Source organism: Scomber japonicus, chromosome 15, assembly GCF_027409825.1.
Source record: "Scomber japonicus isolate fScoJap1 chromosome 15, fScoJap1.pri, whole genome shotgun sequence".
NCBI lineage: Eukaryota > Metazoa > Chordata > Actinopteri > Scombriformes > Scombridae > Scomber > Scomber japonicus.
The window spans coordinates 16,087,063-16,102,476 of record NC_070592.1 but is presented as its reverse complement, the minus strand read 5'-3'; the positions used below and the strand labels follow the sequence as shown (position 1 = coordinate 16,102,476).

The following is a 15,414-nucleotide window of genomic DNA, read 5'->3' as shown; positions in this document are numbered from 1 at the left end:
CTGAAAGACAACAAATATGTATCATAACACCAGCTGCTAAGCAAATGTTATTATCATGTAGCTGAATGAATGGACAGCAGTAACATGCCGCATTGTGCCAGCCGAGACTCTAATAGTAATATATTGATATTATAAATTACAGTAGTTAATTACATGGACATTAAGGACATGACAGGCTAATCTAAAGCTAACTGTCTTGGCTAAAGTGGCTACAATTCCTTGAGTAATCGATTAGTTGATTGACAGTAAATTCTTGATATTTTGATGATCAATTAATCAGGTTAGTCATTATTCAAACAAAAATGCTCAAAAATGTCTGGTTTTAGCTTCTCCAATGTGATGATTTAATGCTTTTCATTGTCATACATGATGGTAAACTGAATATCCTAAGGTTCTGGACAAAATTTAAAGATGCAACCACTGTCTCTGGGAAATTATAAAAGGCATTTTTATCTATTTTCAAACATTTTATGGACAAAATGATTAATCAAGAAAGCAATTGGAAGATTAAATGAAAATGATGGTTAGTTGCAGCCCTAGTCTTGGCTTACTTGTACCGCTGGTTAGAGGTCCATTGTGAGAGCTGCTGACAGCCCCCTCAGTAGCTGGACTGTCTGCTGATTGGCTGATGGTCTCTCTCTCAGATACCTGCACAACAAAGGACGCAATGTTTATTACTACAGCTTAACCTCAATGCTGACAAAACTGAATCGAGCAATTTAATGTACATAAAAGTCATGTCTACAGGTCACACAAAAAATGTTTCATTTTTAAAGGGAACACAAATCAATCTGCACCTGTCAGCTTGCACAACATAAATGAATTTTACAGGTGCCTCTGCAACATATTACGATATGTTTTTAACATTATTTTTCAGGATCTTTCAGATTTTGGGAAACACAGCTCTCATATTTAATAAACAGCTTTAGATTTTCATGCTTCCCCATCCTTTATCTCCCCTTTTCAAAGCTTTTCAAATCACATCTCAAATTACACAGAGCTCATTATTGGTGTATTATGCATGGCAAATTAGATGTAGTATATTTTTACCCCCCAACAAATGACATCTAAAGATAGCTAACAATATCTGCAAGTGTAAAAAAACAAAACTGTTAACTGATTTATGTCTAATGAAGATATGCTGTTTATTTATTTTTTTATCTCAATTGATAATTGAGTTCATTGCAGGCAGAGCTGATCTGACATCCTCCTTTTGACATGAAGTGTTCTGTCCAGTAATGGGCACACCACATTTCATGTTCCTAATGTCACATTGGTCCATTAATAGAGAAAGCAAGTCAAGCATTGGGTTCAGCTGAAGAGGCTTAAAATAACGGCATGTAGCAGTGTGACATGCATAATAATGAAAACCTTAGATGATGATACTTTATGGATACCCAAAGGGAAACTCAAGGACACTTCTGCCGACCAGATTTCTCTAACACTGAGACTTTAAAACACATTGCCCTGTTTAAGGCGGTTTTTCCACGTGGCAAATTCAGGAGCTCTAAATAAAATGTGAGAACGCAGAGTGTTGAATCTTCTCTACGAGTGAGCAAACCCTCAAATTAACACTTTCTCAACTCCCAGACAACTGTCACTGAAAAGAAAGTATGCTAATTAACACAGGAAGTACTGAGCAACTGCCGCATTGAAGAATTATCAACGAGCACTTTGTTATAAATGTATTCTTTCAATTGGTAAGGTCACTGACTACTAAGAACACAGTGAAAATAATGTAAAAACCTCTGGACCAGTTCAAGTCAAGGTTGTCTTTGTTTAGATTTGTTGTTTTCCTTCTGCAGTCAGGCTGTGTATCAAAAGCCCCACAACTCCACCTAGTGGCCATACACTCTCACAACTATTGGTGTCTATGACGTAATCTTTAACTATTTTGTAACTTAAATGATTTCTGATCATTGGTGTTATTCCTTTGTTGTTTAATTTGCTTGTGGGAGGTAGGCACTAGGAAAAATTCCTCATTCTCAGCATCAACATACATCTTTAATCATAATGGTAAAGGTCCTTGTGCTTGAGTGATTGATAAACAATGTTATAGAGCCAGTGATTCCAATACTTTCACAAGTTTTGACTGCATTGGGAAAGTTATATTGTGCAGTATTATCATATTGTATTGTAGGCTATTGTATGATATTGTGCTTTTTTTATTGCACTGAGAATGTTTAATCTTTTGTATGTGCTCAGGAACAACAGATGAAAATTTCCCTTATTTTCAGAAATGTATTTAATATGCATTGTCCCTGTCAAATAAATGAATAATAAACTAAACTTAATCATACAAAATGGGTCACTTGGTTCTGTTTCTGCCTAGACTCCAAGTTCTGGCAGTTTTAAGTCTGAATATACACTAAATGAAATTATAAATATGGTTTATAAATGTGCACTTTGAGGCTAAAATCTGTTAAAAGAAACACCACATACTATTAAGTAAATGACTAAGATAAGAGGCTGAATAGAGTGTTGAGACACGGCTGCGGGGAGGACAGTCAGACTGATTGCAGGTGAGCGAGGCGATCTACTCATCCGAAAAGACAAAGACCCCCATTTAACCTGACAGGCTGCGTCATGGTCCGTCATTTCAATGGGCACCTCCTGAAACAATTTGAATACCCCGCAATTGAGCTACTGCATTAAGGTTACAGCAAAGATATCCATCAAGTGCAAAAAGGCTCTGAGAAATGTGTGTGTGTGCACATGGAAGCATGTAGGATCACACACACACACACACACACACACACACACACACACACACAGCCCCAGAAGGAGTGATAAAATAAGAGAGTAAGTGGGTGTCACTTTAGTCTGTGAAAGCCAGGCATTTGTCATACTTAAATGTGAGCATCAGTATTATGGGAGTTGGTTATTACCATCTATGTGAATGATACAATGTTCAAGGGGACAGAGTGTATGCTTATGTAATCATTAAGGATAGACATAGAAAGGGCAAAGGTCAGCTCTATGAATACTGACTGAATATTCTTTTTTTTTCAGATTATTGTGGCTTTTGTGTTTTAGTTTGGATACATTGATTTTCTTTGTTCTTTGTATATTTCTTTATTTAACTGTGTATAAAAATAGCAGTCACTGGAATTCCCCACATGTGCTCCCTTACCAGCAGTAACCACTTCCAAATCAGTGCCTGCCAGTAATTTCAAAGCTGTCAATCAAGGAATGTGCAGAGGGATGTTTTTGTTTTGGGTATGCTTCTGTATCAGCGTGATGGAAGTGGATTAAGAAGGAGAATGTCAGAAAGTGTGTGAGTGGGTCATAGGATGTTAGGGAGGAGACGTGTGCGTGAGAGTGTGTTGGGTGTGTTATTCAGGCATGCTGCCGGTCTGGAAACTCCATCCACAGCCTCATTTACTAGCAGTTATTACACTGCCTGATTGCAGACATGTCACTCTCCCACGCTGGGACTAATGAGGACTATGCGTCTATACTGTGTGGGTGATTTTCTTTAAGCAAGAGCATTGATAATGCATGAGTAAATATTTTACCAGCATTCATATTAGATTATTGATTTTTCAGTGTTGGAATTTAAATTCTTTCCTGAGGCCATTTAAGATGTTAATAAAGGTTGACTGCACATGGCTAAAATATCTTCAGAGCTACTACTATTTCGTCACTGAGTAGATGTTTATATATGTCAAGGAGTATGTGTCAGTATGAATATGTTCACACACATGTAGTTCCTAAATCTGCCTGACACACACTAGCAAGATGAGTCACAAGTACATAGCCATTGGCTGGAAGCTTAAAGAAGGGGCATCCACATTTTATGACATGTGTAGAAAACACCAACCCCCAAACTACGAAGGTGTTAAACTTACATGGGAAAGAGATCTTGGGGTACCTATTGGCAGGGAGAGCTGAGAGGAAACAATTAGATCCTGGTACACTGTAGCCTGAGATATGCAGACTCGACTTATATCATTCAGAAAATTGAATAGGAACTACTTGACTTCAGTGAAAATGTCTAGGCTAGGGATTAGGGAGAATGATAAGTGTTGGAGATGTGAGAAGGAAAGGGGCATGCTGATACATGTGCTGTATGAATGTGATATGGTATGCAGCCTCTGGGGGGCTGTCATCCAAAGTATCAATAAAGTACTGAAGGTAGAGTTTAGAGACAGCCCAGCCCTGTGTATACTGGGGATTTTGCCGAGGAGAACTGGCCTATCCCAACAACTATGCTCTTGGGTGAAACTAGCCCTCTTAACAGGAAACAGGGTAGTTTTAAGACACTAGAAGTCAAAAGAGAAGATTAGTTTAAAGGAATGGAGAGATGAACTAACCAAGATAGCTTCTTTCGAACAACTCATTTATACGATTAATAATAATTTAGATCTCTTCATGAAGGTATGGTCTCCTTATCTGGAAATGATTGAATTTGGATGATTATCTAATATTTGTACACTCCCTTCATGTACCTTTTTATCTGAATGACTCCAGGGAATGGACATGTCATGTAACATGGTTTTGTGATTAACCTAATTGTCAAGAATGTGCATCTTATGTATCATTCTACACTGTTTATTTTATGATTATTACTGTATGATCATTATTATTTCTATATATATATATATTTTAAATGTGTTAAATGTTTTATTTTATAATTTTTATTCTATTTTCTTATTTCTATTTTTCATTTTTCTCTCCTTCTGTGTCTTTTGATTATCTTTAAGATGTTGATTTAGATTTGCTTGCATTGTATTACTCTGCACACTGGTTGTGTATCTGTAAAGAAAGGTCAATAAAAAAGTACATAGCCGTTCCCCTACAAAGACTGGAGCAGAACATCAAATACATTAACGCACACACACACACACATACACAACCCCATCAAAAACACAAGAAGTGACACTTAAAACCTAATCACAAACAAAAGACAATCATTTTCAATGGCATCATTTTGATTAGAATTGTCCTAATATGAAGTACAAGCATCCCTTCAAATTTGCAGCTCATGTACACATTATTCCATAAAAAGAGAAATCCCCCCCCCCATAAGAAAGTTCAACTCACTCCATTCATGAGGTTCTCATGGTCTACTGCTGGATGTCCATTGACTGCTTTTTTCTGCCTAAAAGAGAAAAGGAGGGTGAATATTATAAATTGTGGTATTATTCTTATAGTTAAATATTGTCATTAAGGTGTATCTCTCCTGGGACCATGTGTAGGCCTCTGTGTTATTCTTTGTTCAGGTTCTGTTCTGCAGCACACTGAATTTCAAAAAGAACCATGACTATGAGTGTAAAATGCTGAACTTTGAGGCTTAAAGGTGGCGTCACATTACCAGCACTGTGCTCCAAAAGAGCACATGATATCATGTTTCAGATGCGGGTGAGTGATGCTACAGTGATAATGCACGAAAGGTGGTGAGAAACACATTAGAATAACAACTTCTCCATTTCTAAACACAGAGCAACAGTGTTTCCACTGGCAGAATGAGCACATCTGCCTGGTTGAAGTTGAACAAATGTGAACTCTGACCAGCAAAATAACCAGAGTTGACAGGATATCAATATAAGTGAATGATAAATAGAACAAATATTTGTACAACAGAGATGTGTTTGGAGGTGTTCACATTCATCCAAGGTCTTTTTCCTATCTGCTTTTGGCTAACCATAAGCCTAACCCTAACCCAAATGTTGTCAGGCCTGTTTGCAGCTATAAATGTGAGACTGGTTCCTGACAATGGACAGTGACAGTGTCATCAACCTGTGTACCTTTTTGTATATTATATTATTTATTGACTATTGTTTGTAGGCTAAATCACTCAGCCTGCTCTATATTACAGTAGGTGAACAGAACTCTTAGGTCTTCCAGCTCATGGGAATATGCATAAAAACGTTTACAATACAATAACTTGTACAGATAGTCATTGTTTCATTATAAATCCACTGTACTGGAATACAGAGCCAGATACAGAGTATTACACAGGGTAATTCTGCCGCTCAAACATACTTATTCAATTCAATTTATCTGCTGGGCCAACTCTTAAAGGAACTACATATCTATGAGTGACCTCTGTTTGAATACTCAAGTTTCTACTTTACTCATTCACATTTATTATAGTAAAGTCAACAGAGCCCAGAGGACATATTTACTATTACTCAGCAGCTCTGTTCCTCGTTGTTGCTGCACTGATAATTACTGTGGCTAAGAATGCCCTCTCAGGTATTTGTGCTATTCTCAACACTTCAAAACACAGCCGGAAATTCCATTAACAGTAGATTCCATTTAGATAGTTCAACCTGAGGACACATCACAAAAACACACATCAGCTGTTCCTAGTATCTTTTAAATGCGTGATTATATGCTAGAACAACACTAGTGCTATCATATACATAGGTCATGTGTATATGTATTTTTGTGTATGTATGTTTGTGTGTGATGGTGCTCACCCCTGGCAGCTAGCACACAGCAGCAATAGCACAGAGACGAGCAGCAGGGCAGTGAGGGTGCTTAGGGTGATGACTACGACCAGCTGCCCACTGCTCAGCCACGACGCCACCCCGCTAGCAGCTGCCGCCCCAGACCTGACGACACCTGCCTCCGGCCCCCACCATACTCCACTCACCACCGGAGCCATGACGCATCACACTGTGGGAGGAGAGGACATCGGACAGGTACCAGCTGGGAAAAAACAACAAGAAGAAAAAAAACACAGAAGATTAAAATTTTGTCATTTCATTTATATTATGTCCAGACTGAAAATCTTCAAATTAAATGTAATAATTTTAATAATCATTACATCTACAGAGGGTTTTAAAACCCAATATTATATTACCATACGCCAACATTAAATAGAATGGAAGAATCTGTGTGTTTCCACTTTTTCAGAGGGACTTAAATGACTATTGTTGGTTGAGGATGAACACAGTTTACAGAAGGATGACATACTGGATTGAGTTAATTTTCTTCATCCCTTAAAAATCAGAGTTCTTGATAAAGACATACATCTTCATGAAAACAGAAACAACTGTACATTTTCAGTTTTAAAAAGATAAAAACTTATTTCCTAAATGAGCTGGGGCCTGTAGTTTTTAACACAAATGACTACAGTTGCAATAAACAGTTATTGGGGACTAGTTTCAGGGGCGGATTTCGTACACTAGTAAGTGCTTACAGCAGGAAGATGATGTATGTGGACAGGCTCAAAATAAACTCCAATTCCAAATGCTCATTGTACTGACGGAGTACAAAAGCATGACTCACTGATGTGTTTTTAATAGTTTTTGGAAAACAATTAAAGTCTGTGGCACAAAGGAATAAGCTTTAATCAGGCTTTTACAGATTGGTGGTTGTGGTCTTTTCATAGAATTTGATGATCATGAGAAATATAGAAAATATCACCAGAGCGTTACCCAGTAATTGTTATTAAATCTGTGTACCATTCACCAGCAGCTCAACTGCAGCCTGTTACCAAATATAAAAACCAGCAGGTGGCAGCACAGAGCGCAGTCAGACTGCAGTGCAGACAGTGATCAGCCTCAGTCTGCTGCAGTGGCCCTCACACTAGAGACTCCACAACTGGTGTCTGGGGCTCTGCGCACAGCATAAGCAACCTCATCACGTCTCTGTCTAACAGCCAAAGTTGGGTTTCACTGAATTGATGGAACCCCTGATGTTATCACGGGTGATTTATGTCGGTGTGTGTGGTGCTGCGGCTGAGTCACGGTGGAGGGGTGGGGGGGATCAGGCGGTGGCAAGACAAAATAAATGTGAAGTGGTGGATTAGTTACACACTGTGTGTTTGCTGTGTGTCCATGTGAGGACATTTGGCACTGCATTGTTTATGACAGAGGAACAAAAAGATGAGCAGGTGAGAAATGCTGAAAATCACAGGAAGTCAGAAGTGTTTTCTTTCTGGTAATCTATCTATCTACCCTATTCCCAACAAGAGAGCTGCAGCAGAGCTGGCAATCAGAAAAAGATGACAACGCTATGACAATCTATCTTTCCTAGTCTATTTTCTTCTGGCGTGTGCATGAGACCAATGTGTGTATGTGTGTGTGTCTGTGAGTGTGAGTGTGTGTATCTTGTGCTGGTGGTGAAAAACTCCATTGTGTCTCTCTCTTGTGTCTCTCGGCTATGTTAATGCGACTGGGGAGTGTGGGAGTTGGGAAAGCATCTTCCTCATCTTCTAGCAGTGAGGAAGAACAAGTTTTGGTGTTGAATCAGATTGAGCTACAGAAGCCAATTTTAACTTCTTCAAAAAGGACTTGCAGGATTCCTGTTTTGTTGAAACACCCATGTTTTTTTAATCCCCCCGATGAAAAATACAGCGGCTCTCATGTTGCTATCAGAGTAAATGGCTGAACACAGCCTTACATTGACACCTTAGATGATTAGTCAAGTCAGCCTCGCCTGGAAGAGAGCAGATAAAGAAGGGGGCAGATTACTGCTTGGTGGAAGTAAAGCACTGAGCTGAATATTATTCTTGGAAGGTGGTGTTGCTCTGTGTGTGTGTATGTATGTGTGTTTGGACTACAAGTGTGCAGATGTGTGGATGTAGCCTGGGCAAGTGTGCGAGTGAGAGGGTAGCGAGGGAATTGAGAGAATGTTTCATTTTTGAATGTATCAAATACATATTAGACAACAGACTGCCTGCTACCTCACACACAGTCTGTTCACACACACACACACACACACACACACACACACACACACACACACACACACACACACACACACACACACACACACACACACACACACACACGCACACACACACACACACAGCTTCAGCCGTGTGCATTGTATATAATTCTCTCTCCACTCTGCCCACTGTGTCTTGCACACAGGACACTGTCTTCTACACACACTCGCATGCACGTAAATGCACATGCACACTCCAATCCCTGATGTGAACTTGTGTTTGTGAATCATAATCTTGTGGTACAGCCTCAGAATCTTAAACGAAGGTGGAAACACACTCTTACTCTCTGGGGTTTGGACCCTGATTTGAATCTACATGTGATCAAAATGTCGTCAGTCTTCCACCCCTAAAATGACTAATGCCTGATAACTTCCTTATCCGGTCTCGTCTCAGAGGTTTGTGTCCAGTTGTCACTATCTGCCACTGTGTGCCAGCTCGCATGTGTATCTCTCTGCTGGCACTTAAACCAGAATAATTACTAGCTGCCACAGCACTGTGTCGCCATGGCAACATTCCCTTCTACCCATCAGCGCTATTTATGGTGGTAGAGAGAAAAAAATCCTCAGAAATGTTTTTGAACGCCACTCACAGTGGACTATGAAGCTGCAGGTGTGTGTGTGTGTGAGTATAGTTGGGTTATTAGTTTTAGCATGGGCGATTACGTTGTTACTTTTAAATGTCAGCCTTGGTTGTAGTTCTACATGATGATTAAGATGGTTATGATGATACAAGTAAAAGTTCAGGGTCAGCTACTAAACTTCATTACTAAACATCTACAATCCCCCCCAAAAAAACTGGGCAATACCCTCTGCTGAGTAACAACATGTGATATGATCGAAAGCTCCAGAACAGCTACTTCCTGGATAGCTTGATACCCTTCATTAATAATTTTGACAAATAGTCATAGTCACCAATAGTCACATAGAAGTTTTGTATGTAACTAAAATTACTGTCATTGTGCTTTTAAAAATGTATTGTTAAACATTATCAGAAAAAGATTAGAAGCAGTAATTTTTGGGGTTGGACGCAGAAAAGGCCTTCGATTCTGTCAGATGGGAATTCCTTTATAAGGTGCTGGAGTGGTTTGGCTTTCATGACGTATTTGTAGAAACCATACAATCGCTATATAATAAACCCACAGATAAGATCAAAATCAATGGAAATCTCTCAAATTCTCTCATATTAGAACGTGGATGTCGTCAAGGCTGCTCAATTAGCCTTCTCTTTTTTGCTACCTATTTGGATCCTCTAAGTCAATGGATAAAGCAAAATGAAAATATAAAAGGTGAACAGAAAATAGCATTATTTGCGGATGATGTATTAATATATCTATCGCAACCTACTCAGTCTGTTCCACTACTCATGGCAACACTTGAAGAATGAAGTGGGAAAAAGAAGCTGGAAGGATGTTATCAGAGGAGGAATGGGAAGAGATCAATGAGGAACAGTGGAAAACAACTTGCTCCCTTTCATGGAGAGAGTATGGCTGGAAGATCATAGTGAGATATTTTATAACACCGGCACAAAAGAAAGATCAGGATACAAAGTGCTGAAGACTATGTGGAGAAGAGAAAGCCAATCATGTTCATGTTTTTTGGGAATGCCCCTCTATTGAACCTTACTGGCAGGAGTTGAAGAATTGTATGGAGAAAATCTTGAGTGTAAAATTTCCATTTAAATTTGACGTATTATACTTGGGAAAAGGGAACGAAAGAATTACACATTCAGGAGACAAATATATGTTTAGGATCATGTTGCTAGTAAAAAAGCCATTACCAGGAAGTGGCTGAAGACAGAGGCACCTCAGAGGGTGGATTGGGTTGAAGTAATGCATAATATTTATATGATGGAAAGGTTGACTTTTTTGGTCAGATTAGAAACTGGTAAATGTAAGAATTTCTGGAAAAACTGGGTAGAATTTGTATCACCACTCTGATCAGACTTTATTGAGTAATAATATTGTATTCTATAAACCCCTTGGTTCTAGCTACAGACTTTATATTGTTCATTTAGTCATATGATTATTATTTTTATTATTAAGTTTTTCTATGTCTTCCATTAAGAGGAAAAGGACTGTGTAAGAAGGAAATGGAAATAAGGAGAAAGAACTCAAAAAAAGAGAGAACAAACCTGGACTTGTCTTGATGTAATTTTGCTGTATGGATGACTATAAATGAGATTATGTCTGGTTATGGTTTGCATCTCCTGTAGGAGTTTGTGTACTGCATTGAATGTCTAGAAGACATTATACAGGATGTAATGTGAGGAAGAAATTAAGTATTTTGATATCAATAAAAAGATAATAATAAAAAATAAATAAATAAATAAATTTAAAATAAATATTGTTAAGGTGGTCAAGTGGTTAGAGCGCATGCCACGTATGCCGTACCCGATTCGAATCCTGGCCAGAGGTCTTTTACTGCATGTCACACCCCCCTCTCTCTCCCATGTTTCCTGTCTGTCTACTGTTGAATAAAGGTGTCTGTGCCAAAAAAAAATCTTAAAAAAAAAAAGTATTGTTAATAGTTTTGTATCATTAGAAAGAAGAAAAAGGGTCTTTGCATAAATATCAAAAATGCTCCTTTTTGTCTTTGCTGGCTGGCTACCTTGTTTAATTGATGTTAGCTGGCAGGTTACCAGTGTTACACTGAACATGGGCAGACAGTGTGACGCTAACAGTGACTTTGAAGAGCAATGACCAAACCAACATCCAACAGATGGATGTGACATTTTCAGGTATCTTAACATGCTGTTTAATGTGCTGCAGCTGAGCCGATAATTAGCTATTTACTCACTAACTGACGTTCATGGTGCACTTTTCACTGTTGAATGTTTGTTTGGTGGCTCATTCAAAAGCTAAGGTGCAGAACAAGACATGTGTTAATGTTTGTAAGATAGATAAGAAGGAGAATTTAGCAGGAATGTGAGGTGTTCAGAGTTGTGTTGTGTAGCTGGATGCTATAAGGCTTCTGCTCTGAATGCCATGTTTATACAAGAATGTATTAAGTGTATTAAAATAAGGATTCCAGCTACATAAGCAGATGATGTAACTATGTTTCATTATAAAATTTGGTTTCTGATTTTTTTTCCTCAAATGAAAACAGAAAGTGATTTACAAAGCAGTACTGTATACTGTAGTAGTAGTTGTAACTTGAAAAAACACATTCTTCCTTTTACAAATGTTGAACTCATATGCAATAAAATACACCCTTTCCAAAACTAAATACACACTGGGGTTTTCTGCGGCGGCCTTTCTTGTTTGGTATGCCCACTAGCTTGTGGTGGCTAAGGGTTAGCTAATATTAGCAAATATAAGAAAGATATTGCAGTGTAACTGACCTAAGTAAATGAGTTTCTTGACTTTATGACTCTTAGATTAGCATAATTAGCATTCATTCATTATTCAGTAGGGTTGGGGTGGCTGCTGTTGACTATACATATTTAAAATAACATAAAGGTTGTTCTCTGAGGCTAAGAGCGCAAACACATTCCTTGCAATTTCGGCCATTCTCTTTCATTTCAGTACTCCAGTTCACTCTCCCAGTCTACTATGCCACATTTTCAGTCATTAAAAAATCTCAGACTCCACCATCTTCACTAAAATGGTATGAAGAACCTGTTAAGTACAAACACAGATCCATCTCTGGATAACATTTCTGAAATACTTCCCTGCTGAGTAGAAAATATGTGCAGAGTAAACCATCCATTTTTCCCCTGTGAGGATACACTTCATTCTTGATAAATAACACACATAAAAGCTCTGAGTATCTTTTCAGTGTGGAAACTCCTCACAGAGACATCATGTGATCTGAGACAGCGAGCCAAGGACTACAAGGACTACTCGTTACGCTGTCATTCTCTTTCTCCTGGTGCTTTCAGGCTTTGAAGAAAGAAAACAGAAGCCTTGGATCAGAGACAATCAGTTTGGTCAGTCCTCTGTTTCATGCCACAGAAAATAACTGACTGGAAAAGCCATTTGAAAAAGGAATGTGTTTTGGGAATTAAAGGCAGAGGTCCAAATTCTACCCTCACCCAGCTGTACACACACAAACACACAGACCTGAGGTTAACCACAAGCCCCATCAAGGAATGCAAGAAACTACAGCCAAAGAGCCAAGAAATCCAACCTGAGCCCTGCTCTAAAGGCTGATACCCTACCTGACACGGCAGTGAAGCGTGTCAGCCAGGCAAAGCTGTGTGTGTGAGGGTGTTTCTTCTGTTGGACAAGCTGTTGGATACAGTGAAATACAGAGGGAAGAAACACAGAATTAACATCCACAGTCAGTGCAGTGCTTCAGTTTCTGTGGGTGCCTGTGCGGCTCTGTGATACCTCCTTCTGCAGGATCCTCTGGGCGCGCACAGGCTGTGAGGGTTTACAGCTGGATGGGCTGCTGAGAACAGAGCCTCAGGAAGCTTCTCATAAAGAGAAAGCCAGAGGCAGTTCTACAATAATAAATAATCCAGTTATTTTAGGGGAGAAAAATGCAAACTTTCCTTCAGCATTCTTGGTTTGAAGCTCTGCAGCAAACTCAAATGAGCATTACCAAACTTATAAAAGGAGTCGGAAGAGAAGAAAGTGATGACTGAAGTTAATTCCAAACAATAGGAATTTTTTGCTCTTTGGGGGAATGGAGCAGGATTGCTTCTTATGAAAGCATTGTATGCAAAAGAACCACTTTGCCTAATTTGCTGTGATCTTTCTGGGCAGCAAAAATATGAGTACATGCACACAACCTGCACCATTAGTGATACCTACTTCCAGTAGTTCTGCAGACTATAAGAACAACACAGACCTTTTGCTCCCTAAACTTGCAGGGCCTCTATACTGTTTTTCAACTGTTACGTAAACGCTGTGTGCATCATTCACATTAAAGCCTCTCCAACAAGCTCTGTCATCTTCATCACACTCACACAGCATGTGGCTTTCTGTGCTAGCATTGCAGGCTAGCTAGGGGGCGACAAAGGGGGAGTTGTTTTGCTGATACCCAATCTACCCTCACCAGGGCTACTAGATCAGCACAAGCAACATGTAGATGCAAATAGAAGTGCATACACATAAATTACAAGTACACCAATATACATCAACAAAATTACAACATTAACATAAATATAAAGAGATTTCAATTAAATGCACACATTTTAAAGAACTTTTAAAAGATTCTCATCATCATCCTATCTTTGTGAGAACATTATGGTTGTATACATATAGGAAAACAATGAACATAGATCCACATACATGAGCATAATACACACACTACTGACCATCTTGTGTCCTGACCGCAGGGCCATTTGGAGGGTGGGGGTGGGAGAAATAGGGGGAGGGGAGAAGGAGGACAGCGGACTGCTGCCAAGAGAGGAGAGAGAATGGAAGATAAAGGAAAAGAGGGGGAGAGTATGTGATCAAGATGTGCAGCAACTATGATGCAACCAAAATAAACATCAACATGCAAGAGAGAGGAAGAACCAGAGGGAGTGATGAAAATATAAAAAGAAGAAAAAAAAGAAGTGATAAATAATAATCATAATGGCACCCAACCCCGGGGACGGTTGATGAAATATAACTCCCTACAGACTGCAGGGACCCTGGGACTCTACACTGACTGAGACAATGCAATTACGTGTACACACACACAACCACAATTATACATAGACACACAGTTATACACATGTGTTGAATCAGATGCTACAAATACTAGCAGAAGTGTCATTGCCTGTGTGAAAATGTGTTTGCGTGTGCATGTGTTTGTATATGTGTGTATGAAGGCAGGTGGGTCATTGTACATTTAATGCAAGTCTAATTTACTAATCACTGTTCATCTCTGCATGTGTGCCTACGCGTCTGCATGCTCGTGTGAGCATGAAAACAGGTGCTTCTGATTAAGGGACATAATCTGTGTTGCCTTGGTAACGCTGCCCATCCTAAGGGTTAAAATAGTTTTAGCATGAGAAATTGATCTATCCTCCCTAAATGGGGAAACTGCAACTGCATAATTTAGCAGGGCTCTCCCCCTCTTCTCCCTCCCTATCTCCCTCCCCTCCCTCTCTCATATTACAGATATGTATTATATCTTCATCCATACACGGAGACTGGGTTCTCTCGATTTCATGATACACTGGCTATATCTGCCGACAGCATATCGATCTCCCGCTGGGGACATAAAAACAAAATCTGAAGCATTTTTCCCCAAGCAGATAAACGTTCCCTCCCTAGAGTTTTGTATGATTCAAAGAGATACAAGAAACATCCAGGGTGCCAAACAAAGGGCTGAACCTTTGTTCCACACCCTGCAAGAGTCCCGTACTCCCTAATTCATTTAAAAAAGGAAGTAGAACTAGGTCCTGGCAGGCTGGCCTCGTGGTAAACTGTAGGATCTGGTTTCAAGACTTCAACCTCATCTTCTCTAACCCTCGAATCCCTCCCTGCTGCAAGGGCACAGAAACAGCAACTTGTGTCTTCGCTATAAAATTTCAAAGCCCCCCCCCCCCACCGACTCACTCATGATTTCCGTTTCCTGTCCTAAACTCAAAAACCAATCACAGCCAACAGAGGTTCTATGAATATGTGCAGGGTTTTGTGAGTGCTTTTCTAAAATCTGCCTCCAGTTAATGTCACACAGCCCCATGGGAAAAAAACATTTCCTGTCTTCCTCTGCTGGCCTTCAAGCACACTGATGACCCTGAACTCTTCAGAGGCCTGCAGATGTTTTTTCACACACACTACTGAAGCA

At 39.4% G+C, this 15,414-nt stretch overlaps 1 protein-coding gene across 2 annotated transcripts in view; it reads right to left on the bottom strand.

Annotated features, from left to right (window-relative positions):
* Nucleotides 1-15,414, bottom strand: part of pag1 (phosphoprotein membrane anchor with glycosphingolipid microdomains 1) — a 53,134-nt gene that overhangs the window by 8,702 nt on the left and 29,018 nt on the right. The window contains exons 2-4 of one of the 2 annotated variants that reach the window (XM_053334476.1): nt 6,429-6,660; nt 5,047-5,104; nt 558-648 (exon numbers count right to left, since the gene is read on the bottom strand). In XM_053334476.1, the coding sequence (XP_053190451.1) occupies nt 558-648; nt 5,047-5,104; nt 6,429-6,616 (337 nt within the window). In that variant the 5' untranslated portion in view covers nt 6,617-6,660. Of the gene's footprint in view, nt 1-551; nt 649-5,046; nt 5,105-6,428; nt 6,661-15,414 lie in introns of both variants that reach the window. The other variant, XM_053334475.1, reaches the window with a different exon arrangement.